The sequence below is a fragment of the Dermacentor albipictus genome, chromosome 1 (genome assembly GCF_038994185.2).
Source record: "Dermacentor albipictus isolate Rhodes 1998 colony chromosome 1, USDA_Dalb.pri_finalv2, whole genome shotgun sequence".
Classification (NCBI taxonomy): Eukaryota; Metazoa; Arthropoda; class Arachnida; order Ixodida; family Ixodidae; genus Dermacentor; species Dermacentor albipictus.
In genome coordinates this window covers 239279388-239303207 of record NC_091821.1, presented here as the reverse complement: position 1 = coordinate 239303207, position 23820 = coordinate 239279388, and the positions used below count along the sequence as shown (strand labels likewise).

The 23820-nt window shown below is 43.8% G+C and overlaps 1 protein-coding gene across 1 annotated transcript in view; it reads right to left on the bottom strand.

Annotated features, from left to right (window-relative positions):
- LOC135901568 (uncharacterized) overlaps positions 1-23820 on the bottom strand; it is a 1085637-nt gene that overhangs the window by 806810 nt on the left and 255007 nt on the right. The window contains exon 3 of the mRNA XM_070531118.1: positions 7484-7522. Within this exon, the coding sequence (XP_070387219.1) occupies positions 7484-7489 (6 nt within the window). The 5' untranslated portion in view covers positions 7490-7522. The remainder of the gene's footprint in view (positions 1-7483; positions 7523-23820) is intronic.

Below are 23820 nucleotides of genomic sequence, written 5' to 3'. Positions count from 1 at the left end.
AAGACATTGCCTTTCATCGACATCAGCTAGAGGTGGAATCGCCTTCAAACTTTCCTTTTTTTTTTTTCTCGGGACGTGAACCAGGTAAGAATTGCAGCAGTGAGCCACATAATTTCTGCAGCGCAAGCCTATAGACAAAGAATTTCGATGCGGCGCGGGAACTTCAGTCAAAGGTGGGTATGCGTTACCGGCGTATACCTCTGCGCTGTGCCGACGCTTGTGCAAAGTTTGTGAACCTGCTGCGATGGCTGAGTGCCTGTGTGGAGCGTTTGCTGCTGCTGAGCACGACTTCGCGGCCTTCCTGACTCCAGTGACCACCTTCCGCATACTATTCTTTGTGTCATTGGTGCCCATCAATAAAACCGAAGTCTAGACGATGCTTCCATTATTCGCTGCAAATTATCGGCCACTCTACCTAAATACCATGGCAATGACTACGCTTCTTGGCGTAGGTACACTGAAGAAAAGGAGGCATTGACTGAAGTGACGCCGTTTGGGTAAGCACCTCGGTAAGTTACCTGGCATCGGCAACGACATTTTTATGGGAAGGGCTGCCTACACGTGTGCTGATTTCGCATCCAAGACGAAGAGTAAATGAACGCCGTAACTGGCTCAGCGTGATCGATTCTACCGATTAAGGTTCCTACGGAAACGTGATCGTGGTTATAATTTGTTGGCGGGCGGCCGACAGGTATGTGGGAATGTATCGGAGTTCATAATCATATCTGAATCTCGCACAAAGCTCTCGGTAGTGACCATTGCACAGGCCAGCATTTAGCTGTGACTTCGTCACAGGGCTGTCATGTTGGAAAGTCCTGCTATCCGACGATCCAAAATTGACTAGTGAATCACTTATTTTCATTTTTATTTCATACATATGTAGCATACAGAAATCGGCAGTTTATTCCAAGGTTTCGCAAAATTATTAGTAAACTGGAACTGCTGTAACTTGCGAGAAAAAGAAGGCGGGGGGGGGGGGGTGCAGAAGTACAACGCGTATACGGAGCTTCGTAGGTCAACCAGAAAGCAAAGAAACAAAACGGCTGCTCATTCTCAGCAGCAAGGAAGCCGTCTAAAAAATAAAATTCAAACAAAAGTTAATGAACATTGCCGTTACAACAATCGAGACGTATTATTCAGCTTGGTACCCACGTATGAACGCATCCTTTGCCTTTCTACAACTAAAGACAACCACGAAGCTAACACGTAGCAACGAATCATTCGGCCTGGCAAGGCAGATGCCATTACGATCTAGGCAATGGAAACGCGTAGCAGACTGCGTTCGCACGGAAGCACGCAGCGCAGTAAGCTCACAAAGAACACACTTCAAATTATGACACGAGCAAATGCAATCTAGTCGCATCCATCGCACGATTCTGTTCTATGAAATAGCTTGACTGTGTTCCGCCACAAGTAAACAGCACTCTCTCTGCAAATTTTCATTGGGAATCCCACATGCTCACCAAATCAACAGGCCATGAAAGTTAAAACGTTTCTGAAAGCGCCGTCTGCAAATCCCCGTATAAGTAACTAACACATTTATGCCATTTTTTAGCGCAACCGCTACGTTAACAAAACTGATGCGATATAATAAGCACCCAAGTCATCCTTCATTGGTCTGGACAAAACACTGCAACGTCATCCGTATAAGCAAGAATTTGGACTTCGCAACAGTGTGCGCAAACTGTGGGCGAACAGAAATGCGCAAACTGTGCTACGTCTTTGGGCACTTGTACACATTCAAGGGGGCAATATAAACGTGCAAGAAGACTGGCGATATCCCCGACTCATTTCTGCGTCCTCGAATGCTACTAAATGCTCTTCAAGCAACAAATTCGCGAAAAAGCGCCCGTGATGATCGTGGCGTCTGCTACGTCGTCTGCTACAATGTCACATGATGCATGCATTAAATAAGAGAAGGAACGTTTGGTAAAACGCACAGGTACATAACTTGTTTTCTAAATATTTTAGCCAACGCTTTATTGCGCAAATCACTGAGTTAGTTATGAAAATATAAGATGACATGACAGTAGATAAACGTCATACATTGCTTGGATTTCAGTTTGACAGGAACATAGACGCTTTCGTAAATGCGACAGACACACTTTCGTTGTTATAACTTCTTGGCCAAATTATTGAGGAAGACTAGTTTGTCGGATTGGCTGTTTTTCAATTCGTATGTTGTAATCTATGTGCGAAACTGCGGCCAGTGGGCATGCTGTCAAAACAGGCCGTTTATAAGTAATGGTCAAGTTTTGCTACATTGTTGTATCTTACAATTGTATAGAAATGTTTGCTTTTTGTTTTCACAAGGAACTAAAGTCAAGATATGCCGCAATTTGTTCAAAATTTTACCATTAATACCAGACTTTTAGGAAGACACATGGTTGCCTTACTTTTGTGCCTACCTACATTACAATTGTGCACACTTTCAAATTATATTAATTGCGAACTAATTGTAATTGTTTAACAAGTGATAATAAAATACAATCGTTACAAATTAATTTGTTTTCATTGTAAATTGCCCAATGTAGCCAGGGTTTTGCAACTACACATGGAGCAGGTTGCTTGACTTTAATGCTTTCAATTGCAAATTCTAATTTGTTTCTTCGGTATTTTTTTATAAAAATAACACACTTTTGTGTGCTAAAAGTTTCTATTTAATTACTTTTAGCTACTTTTTTTTTCAACGCAATTACATTGTCAGTTGCAATATGAATCGGCCGGTCTTCAGTGAAGCTACGTGGACGTGAAAAGGCAGCTTTTCCGCGCAGTGATCTAAGAATTACTGACGATCACGCTATGTAAGAAAATAATTATGACGTGTCTAGTTAGCTAAACTATGATGAATTCCTTTCAAATTATAAAGGTGGCGCAGGCGTCCAACAAGCAGGCGAAGCGTTGACAAAGCCAGGAAAACAACATGAAATGTGGTTACTGTGTTTACATTTCTGTCGGCTACGACTGCTACGACTCCTAGTTAAACGGTTGAACATTCTTCGGTTCTGCAGTCAAGTATAGGCAACGATCGAACGTCGTTGGTGTGATCGCAATGTCCGTGTGACGGGGATCGAATGTGACCATAGAAGGTGCCTAGCCAAGGTCCGGATCGCAGTGAATGTATACGCGCCCTCGAATCGGGGTAAGCAAACCTAGGACCGACGTTGTTTCCCAAATGACCCAGCGGCTATGGTGTGTCCTGTTGGTCGCGAAGTCGCAGCGTCCGCTTTGCGAGTGGAGACGCCCGACGCAAAAACGCCCGTGCACCGCGAGCTTTGGGTGACGCACTAAAGAAGCCGAAGTGATCATGATTAGTCCAAAGCCCCTCTACAACGACGTCCCTCAACTTAACGTCGTGTCTTTAGGATGTAAAACCCTACGGCAAGGGTTTTGTATGCAGTTGCATAATAATTGATTCCTAATCAGCTTCGCCACAGTACAGCGCTGTTATACGGCGAAAAATACTCGATGTGCCGCGGTAAAAAAAATCGCCATACAGTAAAGCACAAGACAGGAGTGGGGGCAATATCACGGTGCTTAGGACGTTTTCCTTAAATAAACACGCGCACACGCACCGTCTCCGGTCACGGTACGAGCACAGAGATGTTTTAAGCGTACAGACATGCCTTCAGAGCTATTATCTGCCGTGAGTGTGGCTATTTGGTTTTGCACGGTTTTGCGTTACCTGTATAGGAGATCAAAACAAGGCATATTACGCGCTCCTTAATTACTACATCACCGAAAGCGCTGTTTCTATATTATGAGCTGCCACATTCGGAATGGTAAAAGCAGTTGGCAGGAAATGAAACGCCGTCTAATGAGAAACGGTCGAAAAGTCCTGGAAGCGCTCTGGAGTCGAGGCTCACGTATATTCAATACCGCTCGATTAACGGTTGTAAACGGTGGCATGATCCGAACCTGCGACTTCTGAAAACCAATTAAGTGTGGCATCTCGTATGAAGATTTCCTTTCCGTTAGCTTGCTGTAAATAAGGAGGTTTTCTTTAATGATGTCATTTTATACTTACAAATTTAGCACATGTAGAGTTCTATGAGATACGCATCTCCACGACGATACATATTTCCACGTCGACTTTCTTGATCTTGGAAGAGAACTTCGAATGCCCTGTCTTTTTTTTTTGTGTAGTTAGAAAAAGACACCACAGAGATAAAAAAGTAGACACACAGTGTGAGACTTTGCTTTACTATCTAGCGTCAGATCATGTCGTGTTATGACCAACACGGTTTTCCACGAATCTAAAGTAAGCTGGTGTTCTGAGACATAAAATTTATGTAACGTTTAGCGGCTATTATAGCCAAATCTTTGTCCTTACGGATTCATAAAGTGACTAGGGATGGGGGAAAGTGACTAGGGATAGGGATGTAAGAAACACCGAAGTAGAAGGCTGTGGACTACGTTACCCTACATCTTGTACTTTAAGTTCACATAAAACTAAGTACTGAAGTGACTATGCGTTCGTCTCCATTCGATCGCGGCCTCCGCGGTAGCGAGTCTAACACGAGAAACCGTGTTCAGCAGGAGTACGCCACATCCACTGAGCTACAGTAACTACAGTGACGCCTTTGCATGGCTCATAAAAGGCACCTGTGTTCCTTCTGTAGCAACAGAGTACATGGCACAAACCATAGGCGTATATACCGAGGGGGGGGGCAAAGGGGGCACTTGCCTCCCCCCCCCCGTCAGTGTCAAAAGTGGGGGTCAAATGATGTAATCTGCCCTTCCATTTTTGAAAGTAGCCACTTTCGACGGCATGCTGGAAAGCTCAACAAAAGTACAGCTGAAGCTAAATTTCCTTTCTTAATATATATACACCTATATAGAGAGAAATCATAAGGGAAAAGCAGAGTCACCACATAAGTAACGGTTTTCTTTACCACGTAAGAAAATCGTTACATTATTACGTAAAGAAAACCGTTTTCTTTACTACTAACGGTTTTCTTTACTTTTCTTTGGACAGCGAGGATTGTCCTCTGTGCCTTCTTGGGATGTCCTGTAACGGACGACGCGCGGGATTCACCATATACGCTCGCGTTGCGAACTCCCGGCGCTCGGCAGTTCCCACCGCAACAAACGTCAGCTTGCGCGATTTTCATCATGCCCAGATTTTGGGGACCGCTATATCCGTATTCGAATCAGCTTGCTACATTTAACCTGGGGGCGAGCGGGAGGTTCAGGATAAAGCTTTATAATCAGCCGCACCTTACGATTGTGTGCCTTACGGCATGAAATCATTGGATTATCGAATGCTGGAACTTTTTATCTCTGTCCAGAGATCGCCTACACAGTGTCGATGTCTCAGTATCTTATCAACATCAAAAATCTAATGAACTGCTTACAGGCGTAACTATCGAATTTCATTGGATTATCACGACTTATCGCAGATATACTCGTGAGAATGACCTTGGTCTAACATGAAGAGTCATTTCAATAGCAATAGAACTATGACTTGATTTTTTTATAATGGCACGTATCACTTCTGAATTTAACGATTTCATTGTAAGGCTGTTTCTAATTATGAGCTACTCCGTTACGTGTTTCCCGGCAGGAGGAAAAACAGCACATACTTCGTATTCTGAAAAAATGAAGGCCACTTTTTGGTGACGTGTTCTGAAAATTTCCACTGGGTAGGTTGCTTATGTGCTCTGCAACAGTTACTGAATAGTCGCTTTCTACCAATTTTTATGCGTTACAAATGCCATTTAGTTTTCTCCCCCGGTATCCTCAGTAAACCATGCGGGGCACGATATTTATTTGAAGTATATGAAGCAATGTTCGAGTGGCCAGCGAGCTATGTTTATTTTGTGTAGCTTCATTACAGCCTTTGTACAAAGTTACTTAATGATGCGTTCTAGGGTGTCATAGAAATGTTTCCCAGACACTTAACAGCATCAGAGACGGTTGAATTCCAGTGAAAATAGAAAGTATTTTAAGCACAATGCATTCCGAAACTTTTGCTTTCCTCCTATAAATGCAATTATTGCAGATAATTGCTAAACCCGCCGTTTTTCTATGTGCTTTCGTGCATCATACGTGATTCACAGTTTGTTTCTCCAGTGTCCTCGGTCAGCTAAAGAAGGCATTGCAGCTACAGCGCACTTGTGCGCTAAGTTCCTTATTAGCTACCAGCAAGAAACGTTGCTTGGCCGCAGCGGGTGTCGCAGCTCAATCGATATCAACGTGACCCTTGCGCAGCACGACATTCTATAGAAGGCAGGCCGTGGGGCGCCGCATCCATAGCATATACCTCACATTTATGTGCTTTCTTTTTTACTCAGAACAAAATAACGCAGCCTGCATTTCGCATATAACAGATTACCAAAGAGGAGAGACAATCATGCGGAAATTTGTGCGAAAAGGAAATGGCGGCCTGTTCTATTTCGCGCGCGAAAATGTCCAACTTTGCGACGCATTAATAAATAATATTAATAAATTAATGAGAGCGGTGCCTAGGAAAGATAAAATACAGATTTCTGCGTGGTTAGCATGTAGCAAGGTATGAACGGAAAAACAATCTTGAAAGAAACTCGTCATAAGAAGGCACATTACAAAATTAAGAAGAAAGATCCATATCTAAGACTTGTTCGAAAGCCATGTTTGCTTTATTTATATGTGTTGAGGGCTCGCGCATAATTTTGAGTTTATTTTATTCGCATTACCAAAGTTCTGTAAAATAGGTAAAAAAGCATGAACATAAAAAGCTTTATTAACATTTCTTATTTTCTCAAAGTCGGAACATCGTGCAGTGGCGTAAGCCACAGTTTCCTCCTTGTCTCAGTTCATATTTTTTTTTACGCTGAAACAAAGGCAATAATGAACTTTGAGCAGTTCTAAAGTCGTGTCTGCTGAGCAGAAATCCTGAAACTAGCACCACTAGAGATATCCGCACTTAAAGCGTGCTACGCAGCGCATTGGCATTTGTTTGTTTCCAAAAATAATTTTTCTTGTTGATTGATTGATTGATTGATTGATTGATTGATTGATTGATTGATTGATTGATTGATTGATTGATTGATAGCAGTTGGCTAAGAGCTTAACTTGAACGCCAACGCACTGTTTTAGCTGATTTCGGAGACAGATACATCTGAATGTGGGGCTTGGCAGGCATGACTTCGCTAGTGTTCGGCTTGAATTCCACAATCGCACCATATACCCTAAAATAACTAATTCAGAAAGTTACTTAGTCAATATATTTCATTGCCAATCTCTGTCGGCCTCGTTCCGCAGCGGAATAACGGGTCTATTGATTCGATTTTTATCGTCCAGGGCTGCGGTCTAACGAGGAAGGAATACAAAGGTATTCCTTTTGTGTGTCTGTTGGCATGGGCTTATAGCTGAACTGGAACATCGCCCAGGCGTTCCACGTCGTGCTAACCAACGGCATTTTATTGGGATTGAGAAGCCGTAACCGAGCCGCCGTGTCGGCCCGCTCTTCCGAAGGACAGAGAACGAAAGTGGAACTCACCTGCATGTGAAGACAATGCTTGAAGACTGGAGTTGCGGTCTGCGATGGAAAATGAAAGAATTATACGTCAGTATATATATAGGTATCTCTTATATGTATATATGTTCAACAACTCTCGAGATGAATTGCAACAGATGATTGAGGGCCTTAGTCGGGAATGTGTAAGGGCAGTGTTGAAGATTCATATGCAGAAGACAAAGGTAATGTTGAATACCCTGGCAAGAGAACAAAAATTCATGATACCCAGTCAGCCTCTGGGGTCTGCGCAAGAGGTACGTTTATCTAGGTGAATTGCTCACAGTGGACCCTGATCAAGGGAAGGAAATATAGAGCTGGATAGAAATGTCTGGAAGCGCATTACCGCAGGCGTTACCAAATCATTACCGGTAACTTACGGCTATCCGTGAAAAGAAAAGCGTACAATCATTGCATTCCACCGGTACTAACGTATGGGGTAGATGAACGTTAAGGCTAAGAAAGAAGCTTGAGAAAAAAAGTAAAGGACTGCGGAACGAGCGATGGAACGAAAAATTGTAGTCATAACGTTGTTGATTAGAGAGCAAACGGGGGTAGCCGATTTTGTAGTTGACATTAAGAAGAAAAAAATTGAGATGGGGAGGTGATGTAATCCATAGGACAGATGGGTGCCAATAGAAGGCAAGCACAGTCGAGGACTGGAAATAATCAGGTGGTCTGGTCAGCACATGTCCTGCGTTCTTTCGCAAAGAATATTCAGACCGCTCTAACTACGCCCATTTACGGCTACTATTATTTATTATTAATAGTATTATCATTGTTGTTGTTGTTGTCGTCCTGGTCGTCTTGGTCGTTGTTGTATGCAGGCGCCAGCATTATTATGACAGCAAAGTCCCTTCACATATCGGAACCGAGCCTATTTTTTCAGCGCATGCTTTTGTTTCAGCACTAAAGAAACGTAAACGCTAACAAATTGTAAACAGCTGCTTACGCAGTTCCGCTGTTTTCCGACTTGGAGAGAGCTAGTGTACAAAAATTACGAAACTTTTTATGCTCTCACACTTTTTATACCTACGATAGACAACTTCGTAAAATTCACTCAATTTTTTTTTCTACGCAAGCGCATAGCACAACGAAAAAATGGCCGACCTGGCTTTTGAATAAGATACAGGAAAGTCGGCCACTTTGTACATTATTAATGTTTTGTTACCGCGAATTTATTGCGGGTTTCTTCCTGTCCACACTTGGCTACATGTTAAACCAACAGTAAAATGTATTTAGTCTGTTTTTCCTACCGGTATATTTAATTTCGGCGGCAAAATCTGAAGAATCGCAAAACGTCGACAATTAAGAAAAACAAAGTCTTCCCCATTTCGATAAAATTTTCCTGGGTTATCTACTGTCATTGGTTGCCTGTTATATGCAAAAAATATGTGCCATCCTTTTAGTCCTAGTACAAAATAAAGCAATGAACAGTGCTGTTCAGGCTGAGGTGTTCTGGGCCCCATGACTTCTCCTTCAGGATGTCGCACCGTGAAAACGTCAACTTTATCTATGGCTCCCCTTTGTACTCCGAATAAATAATCAAGCTAATTACGGTGGCTCACTGGATATGGCGTTCTTCTGAACACGATGTCGCGGGTTCAGCTCCCTGCCGCGCTGACCGTAGTCTAACGGAAACGAACGTAAAGACAACCCAGTACCTAAATTTAGGTAAACGTGAACCATCTTCTACTGCGGCGTCTCTCATAGCCGCGCTGATGTGTTTGAAGCAAAGAAAACGTCCCATCAACCTAAGAATAAACCATAAATGTTATATAAATAAATCTTTTTTTTTTCCTGAATTTGAAAAAAAGTGTATTATACTTTCATCGTGCATACCATAGCATGATATAACAATAATTAGCCTTTACAGCATGAAAAGATAAAGGCGGCGGGTGGCGTAGGTCCACAAAAAACGCGAAACATTGTTGCGTCTCCCGTACGGCGTCGTGTTTTGTGATGGCGCCTAACTGATTCATTCACTACGAAGGAAGCAACCTGCAGCGGTGCAACAAAGAAGGAAGGATTTACAAGAATATTCAAATGTAAAATTCAGGCTAATATACGCGCGAAACTTTACCTCAAACATCTAACAATACCGGCTGACTCGAGACATTTTACCTCAAACGTGTAAAAACAAAAGCTGACTTGAGACGCGTGGAAATCCGTGTTGGTCATCACAGCACCAAATAAGATGCTACATGAAAAAGAGATACCCTTAAGTATATTTATAGCTCATTTCTCTAAGCAGAACACACACACACACACACACACACACACACACACACACACACACACACACACACACACACACACACACACACACACACACACACGCGCGCACACACACACACACACACACACACACACACACACACACACACACACACACACACACACAACCATGCCAAGTTCTCTTTTGGCCGCACTCACACTTAAAGATCGAATGGCCTTTAGACACAGTATTGCATTGTTTCCGTCTAAATGTGGCGTAGACACCCAGTTTTTTTATGTCGCATGCGGAGAAGACCAACTTCAGATTGTGTGCACTATGACACCACGGAAGCGTCTGTAGAACATATCCTCATCGAATATTCACAATTTGACCAACATTTTTATATTCACTTTAGGGTCAAGTGCGTATCTTTACGTTGTAGAGGGGGTACCGAAACGACCGATCCAAGTCTTGTGGCAACGTACATGCTGCGTGGCGATTTCTTTTCGGCGCTTAAAGAAAGCCTACGAAATATGATATAAAATCAAATGACTGCGCTCATAAGTAATGACCACCTCTTCCAGTGGACCAGCTCATGAGAACTGTTCTATCTGCTACAGGCAATTTTCAAAAGCTTTTGAGAGTGTTCGCTGAAACACTTGGTTTATAGACAAACAGGCAAATTCACGAGCATACAGCATAAAATAAACGCACAAGTAGAAATAGGCCCCCCTTGCGTTAGCGCTAAAACAATATAATAGTATTGAGACAGGTAATATTGCCATAGCAAAAGCAGTAACAGGGAAATGTTTCGAAGAGTGGTCTCTTGTATAATTTGATTTTCATTTTGCGATATCAATATTCAGTTTCGTGGAAGAAGAAATAGAACTTCAACTGTTTTTATATTTTCTTTGCTAAGGTATACTAAAAGCTCTTTGCACGTGTCAGTTCAGTTTGGCACGGAATGCTTTCGACCACGCAATGCATAACGTTCGCGTGTGTTCGATGGCCCGACTTTGGCCCTTTAATGAGCGGGCCCGAATCCGGCCCGCGCCCGTGGCTTCAAGCCTCAGCCCGTCGAAAAACGCATCGGACGGCCCAGGCTTTCGGGTCGGCCCGGACCCGTGCAGTCCTCTACCTGGAAGTACCGGACTCGCAGCGTTAAGAGAGGAAATGCGGGCAAGGTAGACTACGATTATCATTGTGGGACGAAAAAAAGCCCCATAGGGTGCAAAAGTGTAGAGTTCCTTTTTTTTCCCTTTCCCCTTAACGACTACGATTACCAACATTAGGTATTGTTGGTATTAGTAGCGGTAGTAGTGGCTTTTCCACAATGCTTGAAACGAGACGACAGGCCAATGCGGAAATCTTCCAAACATATACAGACGCAGTACTGAGGGAGACTTTGCAGCGGCACTTCGTTGCGCTTAGGCAAACTACAGGATTTCCCTCTCAAATTAATCCAAACGCCAGCCGATTTATTGCACTCGCCAATTACTTTAATCAAAGCTGAACGTCCAACAAGAACCTTCTAATTCCGTGGAAAGCAAAATTTTGTGAATATGGTAAGAGTTCAAATCCCTTGTTCAAAATAAATGAGCAAGATGGAGCACCAATGGCTTTCTTTCCATGTGACTAGCGACAACGTTAGGAATTTCTTTTTCTTCCTTTTTCTTTGTTCTTGTGGGACTGGCACAGACCAAAGATGTCAATTCTAGAAAATTATTGCCAGAAAATGCTAGCATGAGATTGTTAAGAGAGCGAATGACGCACGCCCGATGTTGTCGTTGCTCTCAACCTGTACATCTTAGAGTGATTCAATGATCACTGGGCACTGGCAGGCTTCGGTCACTGGTAAATAGAAATAACTGTTTTTACTAGGCTAACAGGAGCCTCCAATCGAAAACGTAGTCATGAAACCTAATCAGTAACCACACTGTAAACGAAGGAGGAAATAACTAGGCAACTACACCTTACAGCTAACTAATAGGACTAAAGTCATTAGTGACCACTAGTTACTAAAATAATATGCTAAGTTCTTCCTGGTTTACTCACAATAATGACATGAACATGGAATGAAATATCATAAACGAGTAATTGAACTATGCTTACTGTGAACTCGTATGATTTCATTTCATTTATTTACTCTCAAGGCCGTACAGGCATTACAGAGAGGAGTGGCAATAGAAAAAGAAAAAAAAAAGATATAGCTAATGAGGCAGCACATGGTCACAGATAGCAGACTTGAACACATCATGGTCTGTGATAGTGACGATGGATGCGGGAAGGCGATTCCAGTCTTGACTTGTTTTCGGGATGAAGGCTTCGAGGTATACATTGCTTTTACACTGAGGCACCCCAACCTTCATTTGATGATCAATACGGAATGACAAATGGCTCGGTGACGAAAAAAGTGTCATTTTTAGCTCATTATTAGTGTAGTATATTTTGTGAAACAGGCACAAGCGGGAAATTCGACGTCTAGTAGAAAGGAGAGGTAGTTCAAGCATTTGCTTCATGCGAGAAACGCTAGCTAAGCGATAGTAGTTAGAGAGGATAAACCTTGAAGTAGTGATAATTAAATCAAGAGTGATAATGAATCATTTATTTTACTGGTGGAGTGGTAGCTTTCTTTCGCGCAAGTCGTCATTGATATCAACCAAAATGTCATTAAATGAGTATCTATTTGCTTACCCCTGCTGACTGATTACACCTGGTCCTTAGTGATCACTAATGATACGCCAAGTTCGATGTTCTTGCATTTTCTTATAGCTTAACGTCATGAATATTAAATGAAAGGACACACAAACGATGACTAATATAATTACGAGGATATGGTAAGGTAGAATCACTATATAGTGACAATAAATTGCTTTGTTTAGTATGGCAATGGTAGCTTTCGTTCGTGCACGTCATCATTGCTATCAATCAAATAGTGATTACATGGGTATCTCTTTTGTTGCCATTGTAGTGTGATAACGCCAATATATTAGTGATCACTATTCATACGCTCGGTTGGGTGTTTTCGTGTTTTGTACGTATAACGTCATGAATATCAAATGAAAAGTCACAAACAGAGAGGGGGGGGAGAGGGGGGAATAAGTAAAGGCAGGGAGGTTAACCAGACTGAGTCCAGTTTGCTACCCTACACGTGGGGAGGGGAATGGAGAGACAGAGAGAGAGAGCGATGAGTCTATACCGCACTTTCGCATGCACTAAGGTGTAGGATGTCTGTAGTTGGGCACTCAAGTCTGTTGCCTTCAGGTAGTGATAAAGCGCTCGAACTGCTTGATGGGCTAATGAACTGTGAGGTCACGCTCCCAAGATCAAGCACCACAGAGGGAATGGCGATCTTGATGCGGGTGAGTGCCTCAATGACAAAAAGTGCCGGTTAGCCGCAACTGATCTGGAGAACGCTGCCTTGGGTCTTTTCTCAGGCAAGCGAGCGACATGGTGGTCAGGGACTCTGAATATATGGCGAACATGCGCCCCGAGTGCGTCGATAGCTATATAGGTCATTATTGGGTGGTCTCTCGCGGTGGCAATTGTTGCTGCGGTTGAAGCACTTCGAGGTAGCCCCAGACATGTTCGAAGGGCTTGGCCTTGAATGCTCTGTAGGACATGGATGTTAGTTTTGTCAGCATTTGACAGCACTGGTGCGCTATATCGCAAGTACCCTAGGAAGAGAGGTCCTGTATAGTTGAAGCATAGATGCCACGGATGTGCCCCACGTTTTACCGGCAAGAAACCTTAGTATATGGGGGATAGATGTAAGCCTCTTCTTCAAGTATGACAGATGTGGGGGCTCCATGAAAGGTCTCTGTCTAGGAATCGGTGAGATTTTGCGTAGGAAATGCTGGTTTGGTGGTCAACAGAAATGGGGTACCAGGTCATGGGCTTGTGGGTAAAAGCGACTAAGGTGCACTTCTCGGTCGAAATGCTGAGGCCTTCAGCACGCAGGTACGATGATGTTAGGGTCACTGCTTTTTGGAGCCGCGCACGCACCTGGAGACTTGTAACTGCCGAAGTCCATATGCATATGTCGTCAGCATATATGGAAAGGTTTACTATATGTGGTAGAACGTCGGCAAGTCCGAGGATTGCAAGGTTGAACAAAGTGGGGCTACGAACCCCACCCTGCGCGATGCCACGCAAGTGTAATGGTCAGCGGTTCGGCCATCTGCACTGTGCACAGAGAAGGATCTTTTGAATAGATAGCTCCGAATCCACCGAAACATGCGTCCACCAATTCCATTATTCTCCAGGGAATCAAGGATGGCTTCACACATAAACAGTGATTGAATTATAACTATGAGGTGGTAGGATTGAGTCACTAGCGATCACGAGCAACTTTGTTTAGTATCACAGTGGTAGCCTTCATTCGTGCACGTCGTCTTCGAATCAATCATGCAGTCATTAAATGAGTATTTTCGTTAGAATTGATAATGCCAAGTCATTGGCATCATTAATGGTACGTTCAGTTCGATGTGTTCATACTTTTATAGAGCATAACATCATCAATAAAAAATCAAAAGCAATAAATATGGTTGTTCAAATATGATAACTAGAAGATGGTAGGATTGATTCACTAAAGATCACGAATCGCTTTGTTTTCATTCACTGATTGTCATTCTATGATTATCATAATAAAGCTCCTTTTTCTGGCTCTATAGCAGACAGGGTCGAAATAATCACAATCACTATTAATTATGTTCATTTTAGTGTTTTAGACTATTTACAAATCTAAACATTACGGATATCAAGTGAAAGGATTCCTAAATTGTAATTCAGTTATGATAACTAGGAACTGAAAAAACCGAGTCACTAGTGTTTAAAGATGTGAAGCGTGTAGAATGAGCTTAACGTGAATAAATGGTCTGTTACTATGAAGATAAGCAACAAGACATTTCCAGGAATTTTGAACATTGCCCTGGCGGCCGTCTGTTGAAATTCCCCGCGCTGCACCAGCGTAACTCAAACGGCAGCATTTATAAAAATTACATTTTGAAATCCCGCCTGAATTCCAACAGCTCCAGTTGGCAACGTCGAAAGGGTATTCCCTTCTAATAGCATACGCGTATGTACGGTTCTTATTAGGAACATTCCTGCTGCCTTAGAGCAGTGTTGTAATACTGACCAAAACGCTGCTATATAATATACAGAAGACCCAATACGACAATCACCACCGGAACGTTCAGCACTTTGCTCGAAGTCTCGTTCTTCTATGATCTGCAGCTCACCGCGTCCGGCGGTACGAGAAATCGTTTTTATGCTACGTCGACTCCGCGAGGTGTTACGAAAGCTAAGCGATGTTAATTACGAAATCGCTCTCGTCAACACTACCAAGTCGCCTTCCAAGTTAGAAAAAGATGCCAACCACGGATCTCGTCTGGCCAGGGTATTACTCGGCTACTTGATTTACATTGTAACAAGTACTGGGACGGTGCTTCCGCCACCCAAATGGTCATGTTACGGTGGCAGTTGAGGAAGATGCCTGTGCATGGAAAAGCATAGGAGTTGATGTTCTCGTGAGCTTTTAGCGTACTACCTTGTTTGTCTGCAACTGCGCCAATGAAGAGTGTTTCTACGAATAAGTTTTGTAATATTTAAAAATAACTGTTCTGAAAAAAAAAAAGGACGGTTCCTTCAGAGACATGGTGACCACGGTGTGACAGGTGATTCGAGGAAACTAGTCATTGTTTAACAAAACTCTAACAAATCATTCATAAACTTTTATATTACAGGGCTCATTTAACTGGAACATTAAGGCCAGCTCTACGTACAAACCCTAGAATTAACTGGTTCTCCACGTAAAGGGATACCGAAAGCATATGCCACTGTATAGTGCAGTTCGCGGATGAATTCTCACTACGCAGCAGTTAGCATGGAGGCTAGAGATAGTTTTTGCAGTAGATGTGTTCGCGCTTAGAAATTGTTCGGTGTTTCTTGACCCGATTTTTGTGAAAATTTTCGTTATATAAGCCCATAGTTCTGAATGAAAAAAAAAGAATTTACCCTTAGAAAAAAAAAAAAACATGCACTCATGCAGCAGCTACCACATCGTTTTCAATCAATTTGCTTTTCATTGTTTTTAATTGCAGCCCGTCGCGGCAGCCTCACGTGCATGCTCGCGCGTGAAAGCGCCAGCGACGAGAAAACGCCGCTTGCGCGCAGCGAAGCTTAGACGGGAACGCGCGGAGTGATAGATTTGCGTGGCCGGACTTCTTGCGTAGCTTCCAGAGCGTTGCACCTCATGTATGAAACGGAGTATAGAAAACTGTCAGTGGACAAAAATCTAACCAGCGGAATCAAACTACAAGGGAAATAAAGCGTAAGATCGTTGTCAGGATTCAGTGCCTAGAGTGCAATTTGCGAAAATTTGAAAATTTCGAATGCTCAGCAATCGATATATAAAAATATTACACGAATAATCTCCTGTGGGAGTCATCAAAACAATGCGCAAACATTTGCTACTAATCAGATGCTGTTTCGTCGTCGTATGCTGCTGTGTTTGGTATAATTGCGAGAAACATCGCGAAAGAATCATGAAACGGAGAAGCGCGGTTACAGCACTCAAATCTTAACTGAGATCATCATGAGACGACAACGAATGGCGAGTAGTAGCGCTGTTCACAGGAAGTGGACGTAGGAGGAAATGACGAGAGATTTTGTAAATGAAGCACATACATACAACATTTATTATGTACACTGTCTCTTTGGTTCGTGTTGCGTTTCTTCTTTATCTGCAAATTAAATGATGGTGCGGTCGGCTGATGCTGCTGCTTCGTGGAAGAGGAGCGCTTGCCGACGCGTGCTGTATAGCACGTGATGTAATTGAACAGTGTCACGTTTGGTAGACCACGTACGTAGGCGTGGTCGATGACGTTGCGTCCTCTTGATGGGAACCATTATCAACCGTGATCAAACGTGCTCCGTCAGCGGCTGGGCACGGCACGGCCGCGCGGGCCCCGTCTCACAAGCGATCTGCGATGATACAGAATGCGTCGAGTGCTGGTAGCTTCGTGTGCGCTGTGTTCTCGTCGCTTAGTTCGCGTTGAATTGAGAGGGCAGCACGAAGGCCAATTCGCGCGCTGCCGCGGACCCTACCTTGGAAGCGATCGTCTTAAGTCACGGACACACGGACGGGTTTCCTCGTTGGATAGGCATTGCTTACGCATCTAAAATTCCTCCCACAGAGTTACGGCGACCGCATCGCCTTAGGGTCGGCTTCCCACGTACTTAACCGGGGCGGGTAAGGTGAGTAGGGAGGGCGGCTGGCCTGACCAAGCTGGTCTAGTAACGTTGGGCCTGACCACATAGTAACACAGACATTTCGGGGGAGGCACGTGCCCGGGGTGCCGCCCCCTGGCTGCGCCCCATCGATTATCCACTGCAAATTAAAATTTCTGTCGTATAACCGGGCTTCAGGACGCTAATAAAGTTTTGTGAATGAATGAATGAATGAATGAATCACATTGTATTACCAGAAACACAAGCAACATGGACAGCGATTACTTCAGTTCTTAGAAGAAAGAATAAGACATTCAGTACCACTAGAAATTAAAATATTAAACGGCTTTCGTTGTCAATAAAAAGGTTCCAATTCTCTATCTTCGTTTTGTTCATAAACTCCCCCTTACCTATAATAACATTATTGTGGCTTTGTCCTCTACCCGCCGTGGTTGCTCAGTGGCTATGGTGTTGGGCTGCTGAGCACGAGGTCGCGGGATCGAATCCCGGCCACGGCGGCCGCATTTCGATGGGGGAGAAATGCGAAAACACCCGTGTGCTTAGATTTAGGTGCACGTTAAAGAACCCCAGGTGGTCAATATTTCCGGAGTCCTCCACTATGGCGTGCCTCATAATCAGAAAGTGGTTTTGGCACGTAAAACCCCAAATATTATTATTATTGTCCTTTGTGCACGAACGTACTTCCTGTTGTTGAAACAGCATTGCTGCCGTAGAAATTATGTTCTGCGCTTTCTGTTTCCATTATTTGCTTTAAATTTATCGCTACGTTATATCTGCCTTTTCCGATACCACTTACACAACTTCTCATGGCTGCGTGGTGCACTTACTATGCGTGCAGAATACGTACTTTATTATTTGCGTGAGTGTGTACTCGAGCGTTAATCTATGGCGGTACGGTTACTGCTTTATAAACTATGTACCATGAGAGACTTTAGGTACGTTCGATTCGCATGCGCCCACTGAACCGATGCACGAGATGCTGCAGGTTTCCATTCGCTTCAGCGTTGCAGCAACGGCGCCCTCTGAACCCCGCCATTCGTTCCAAAAAGTGCAGGGAAAGTGCAGGGAAAGTGCAGGGCTGTTTCACGATTTTGCTGAGCCCTCTCTGCTGTCGGTGGACACTTGGTGCAGATGCGCAGGTGCGAAACAGTAGCGCAGCAGGCGACACAGAACACATGACCCCGCGTATGTGCGTCTATTGTGTCTACACAAGCGCGGATGTATTGAAGCCTTATAAGCCGATCATACCGGCAGTTCAGGACTTCTCGAAGTTACGCACTCCGCGCACGTTAGTCGGAAAAACAAAACACCTGCGCAACGTCTGCACCTTGACATTCGTTCCGGGTGTCTTGCTGTGCCTGCAACGAATAAACCGAGCTGCACGATTTCTGAACTTGTCGTGAACCGCCGTAAACTGGTTCGCAGTGGTGCAGGTGAATCGAACGGACCTTTCACAGGCCTTTGGTTACTGGCTCGGCAATTACTAAATTCTCCAGTAGTTAATTAATAAACATTACCACTTTTCAAAGTAATCGTTTACTACTCATTTACTTTTCTCATACTATTTATGCACTATTTATTAGGGCATGTTAATTGCGGGATGAGATGAATATGTGTGTGTAAGGTTTGGGTTTCAGTACTAATACTTTTGACCATTGCAATCATTGAATTTCAATAAGTGCTACGATTAATGTGTGCTTTCATGAACTCTTTAAAACACGCAGCGCTCCAATAAACATTGTTTTGCACCATCCACTCTTTCTTCCATGTCATTCCATTGTCTCAATTAATCTACTTAAGCTACGCCTGGTGCCCCTGTGACACCGACCTGTGGTTATGTAGGTCACCCGTTCTCACCATTGAAGGTCCCTGCACATCCGCAAAGCTCGCGGGAAATGCTCCTTGTACACAACCCGGCGCTGCTTGGAAGATGCACGTATGAGTCAGCTGCTGTCGACATGCTGTGCTACAGCACACCAACAGAGCCAATCATTCTGCCGCATCTGATGGTCTGCCAAAGGTTTGTTGGTACTCGCAATGGGTGCGTCTACAGTCTGTCAACAGTCCGTTTACAGAGTGACCAACACTCTGCTTGTGCACATGCTCTGTAGAACAATCTCATATTATTCCCGCACCAGGACACATTTCTTCTTAAACTGCGAGGCGTCTCTGTCTGAGAAACTCGGATGGGTTTCCTTAGTAGCTTCGTGCTACATTCGGGTGGATAATTTCCCCTTTCATCTCATAATAAGAATAATGCAGACACATCTACACTAGTAGTGACATTTCTAGAAGGATGAAGAATTAGGTGTTTTGATTCATATTGTTTCCTGTCGATATTAATTGTCTTTCACAGCATTCGCTGAATGAAGGACATGAATGTAGTCCGCGCTTGTGTAGCACATCGTGTTTCAGTCCTTCCAGGCTATTATTTTCAAAAGAAAATACCAAGACTCGTCTTTGTGCTTCATGGAGGGACACATCAACGCCAAAAAAACCAGCCTCCTAAGTCTGCCGCAAACAGCACTTCGCAAGGCTACCAATTGGTAGCCCTGCGAAGTGCTGTTTGCAGTAGACTTACGAGGGTGGACTTGTTGGATAAAGTTCATGCTTTGGGAGAAATAGAGAGTTCCTTGTACAGTAGCCAATGTGCCACTTCTTTTTTTTTTTTGCGGGGAAATAATTTCGGGGTTCATTTATGCCTCTGTGCACCATGAAAAGTAGGCTTGGTTTCCGTTTTTGTCAAGGAAACATCGACACAATAAAGCTGCCATATTCTTGTTACAAATGCGACTATCGTGCGTATTGTGGGCACAACGCTGCAGCTGCTGCTGCCAAACATGATAGCTGGGTGTTTCATTGTTCTTGTTGACCTGAATGGTCCTACCGTATACCCACAGTGGGGTATCGGCCATAAATTGGGTGGTTAACTTCATTGGATAAAGACAAAGCAATCAATTAAATTTGGAAGTTGAAACATAGAAATGAAAATTTAAGTGTGAGGAAAAAAGTATATAAAAATATCAATATCAAACCATGAATTAAGGGGGGAGGTAAACTTATGGGGGGATGACGAATGATACTGGACTAGATTCCATTAGGTATTTCTTTACTGCCAAGCAAACATTTCTGAACCCGATAACTGAGGCTCCGCAAAACAGAATTATAGGCAGATAAGTCTAGGCCAATATTACGAAGCGGAGTTGGCAGTAATAATTTTTCTTGTAGCAGAAATACGCCTGCAAGACAACGGAAAGTGCTCTATTGTCTCCGCTTCGCCGCAGAACGAGCATAATGGCTACATTCGCGTGGGTATGTAGAAGTGGCATATGTCTGCAAGAGTTCGCAATGAGGCGCGTAGAAAGTATGAATAGCCACCAACAAGCCCCTTTTACCGACCTTTTGAACAAGGTATGTAGTGTCGGCTTTCTTAGCGAACGAACAAACGCAACTCGCAGATATAAGTGTGATAGTTCAACTATTCAATGTAAAGTGTCACTGAAAGTGCAAACACGCACTGAATGTGTCAGCTAAGGCGCAGAAAGCTTTAACAAAATGTTTCACTCCTGGGCGACCCGAGCCTCTCTGCTCGTACAACGAAATCTGCAAATACAATTATCTGTCGAGAAGAGTCCTACCTTCACCGCACTCCTCGCTGTGCAGGGCCCAGGCAGTCACTCTCAGACTTCTGCAAACAAGCACTTACCCGAGCCCCGCGGCGCTGCACACAATGTACCCCGAACGGTTCCCAAGCCCGGACTGCCCTCTGTGTGGTGATTATGCGGACTTCGAACATGTCCTGTGGGGCTGCGCCTCTGCCGGTCCCCCTTTCACTCACGAGGAAATTATGAAGCTAATTAGGGCCCAAGATCCGACCTCTCAAATCCTGGCAGTCCAGAGGGCTCGCGACAGGGCCGTCAGGTTCCACCTGATGGTCCCCGAGTGGGCCTAGCCAGGTGGTGTGGAGTTTACTTACGCCTATAGTGGACAAAATAAAGTTGTTTCACTCACTCACTCACTCACTGCGGGTCAAAGCAAATCCGTTTGTTCGGCTGCGTGTGTTAGGGGGATGTCGTCTGCTGTGTGCCGCAGTTTCAAGGCTGGATGGAGCGAGAAATTGTGCGCGAAGCGTGAAATGATAAATTACGCAATTTACTCGTTTGTTTGAATATCATAGCTACCGCTCAAAGAGCTTATCTTAATTGTGAACAGTACAATTGACATTTTAATTGCACTGTACGAAAAAAATGCGTGTGTCTCATCTCATTGATGTGTCTGCTTACGGCATGTTTGCTTTATTTATTTTAAGAAAACATCTTTATTTACCAATCGCTTAGAGGCCCCAGGAAAGCATTGGGCAAGGGGAAAATTACGGTTACATCAACGTAAAACAAGCGTTATGAAACAATGCAAAAAAAAAGCGTCAACGTAAAAATACCGCTATTCACACAACGTAATAAGAGTGCGAGATCGATACAGCCAATAGAACATGTACAATTCAAATGAAAACTAAAGACAGGAAAAAGGACGCATGGTAAGACATCAGTAAATATTAAACGAAGATCATCGCAGTTTACAAAAGTAGGCGAACAACGTGGCCGTTGCCACATCATTTGCTGAATCCCCGCAATGCAAGGGGCAAAAGAAAGAAAAAAAAAGAAGGAAGAAAAAAATAATAATGCAAAGAATTAAACTCTGCCATCTCCGATAAGCTCCAAGTTTAGAGACAATGGATGGCGAGTGAACCACCACATGATTTGTTTACAAAAAAAAATTCAGCAGAGCCACTTAAGACTGCTTACGTGTGGGAATGCGAAAGCGTCATCATCGCTAAGGTGAAATGTTTTCGATTGATGTTTTCGACATGCATTAAAGTTTTTTCTTCTGAATCGGTGTGTGCGCTCGTGCGTGCGCGTGTGTGTGTGCGTGCGTGTGTGTGTGTGTGTGTGTGTGTGTGTGTGTGTGTGTAAGCGCGCGCGTTGGCCACAGGATTGAAACATTCGGACCACTTTGCTGCAGAAGGATGAATTTTATTTTGTGCCTTATAGTAGGTCTGTAGTGGCTATGTCGTCTTCTTCTGTGTTCCCTTGCTTCGTCTTCTGAGGCGTGCTATCGTCGGCGACCACGTTTCACAGCTGTCGTTGCCTTACTTTATTTATATTCAATAGATTTTTACTCACTCACTCACTCACTCACTCACTCACTCACTCACTCACTCACTCCTGGCGGTAGACGCTTTGGAGTGCATCGCAGTAGACAAAGCACCGATGAAATCCGAAGAGCAAGTCGAAAATTGTAATATGTGTCGTAAAGTAATTAAGCAGCAAATTAGTGAATTTATATTAATTAGTTCAATATGTGTGTCGATTTGTTTTGCTAGTAATGTCCACCTCTTCGAATATTCCAGCTGAATGGCAATAATTAGGCCATCCGGCAGAGGCGATTTTTAAAAACTCCGTAACACTTAGAAATGATCACCCTGTATATCCTTAGTAGATGATTGTACCATAGTCCTCTGCAACGTTCAAACGAAGCGCCGCCAGGAATAAATCGTAAGCATAGGACATACAAGCCCCTTAAGGTACAGCAGGCACGTACCCAGGATTTTTTTTCGGGGGGGGGGGGGGGGGGCCCACAACCTCCATCATCATCATCATCATCAGCCTGTTTTATGTCCACTGCAGGACGAAGGCCTCTCCCTGCGATCTCCAATTACCCCTGTCCTGCGCCAACCGATTCCAACTAGCGCCCGCGAATTTCCTAATTTCATCGCTCCACCAGAGTCCTTCCGTGCTTAGCAGCCCTACGCCATAGCCCCTAAGCAACCACAGCGGGTAGCCGGCAGAGAGTTCTAGATATAGAAAAGAAAACACACAACCACGCACACTATATATATATATATATATATATATATATATATATATATATCTGCCGGCTACCCGCTGCACATTGATGGACATAACAGACCACGAACACCAGCCTCGTCAAATCTAAGAGCTCCCTTGGATAATGGCAGCGCATACGGGGGGGTGGCAAATTGATGGGCAGAACAGCTTACAATCAAGGGTGACCCTTGTCATGTCGAGCATGTCTCTTCAGCGATAGCAGCACCCACGGAGTGGGACTTGTTGCACATTTATGGACAGAACAGCGTACAAACACCAGCTTCTTTATATCTAGTCTAAAAACAGCTGCACCATTTGATGTGTATATTTGCCCCACAACAATAACCGCCACCTCTCTTGTTCGCATTTCCTTTATCGCGGCGAGCCCGGAACTTCCCAGTAACGAACAGCATGTGCGTTACCAGCATGACATAGCATTCCAGACAGGAAAGTGGCGGGCGCGGCGTATTCAAGAAAGGGAATGCAAGCAAGGAAGATTATTATTGTTGTGTAGCAGAGATGCACCGCAAAGGGTGTAAGTTTGCCTAAGAGTGCAGCAGCTCTCTCCGGTGACTGCAGCGCCTACTGGCTGGAACCGCCCACTATTGCACATTAATGGATAGAACAGCTTACAATCGAGACCGCCTACTGTTGCACATTTAAGCACACAACAGTATACAAACAACAGCTTTTCCGCATTTTTCCGAAGCTTGACGCTCTCAGTAATCTTGCCGACACAACAGAGTCTGACATAATTGTTATTACTGAAACTTGGCTTAATTCTACAATAGAAGACTCTGAAATATTGCCATTTTTCCCTAACCTCAATATCTTCAGGCATGATCGAACTACCAGACTTGGTGGCGGCGTATTCATTGGCGCTCATAAGGACCTTCAATGTACTGAAATTAAGACATCGTCCTCCCTAGAAATTCTGTTCGTCCTGTGTAATGTCTCTTACCCACCCA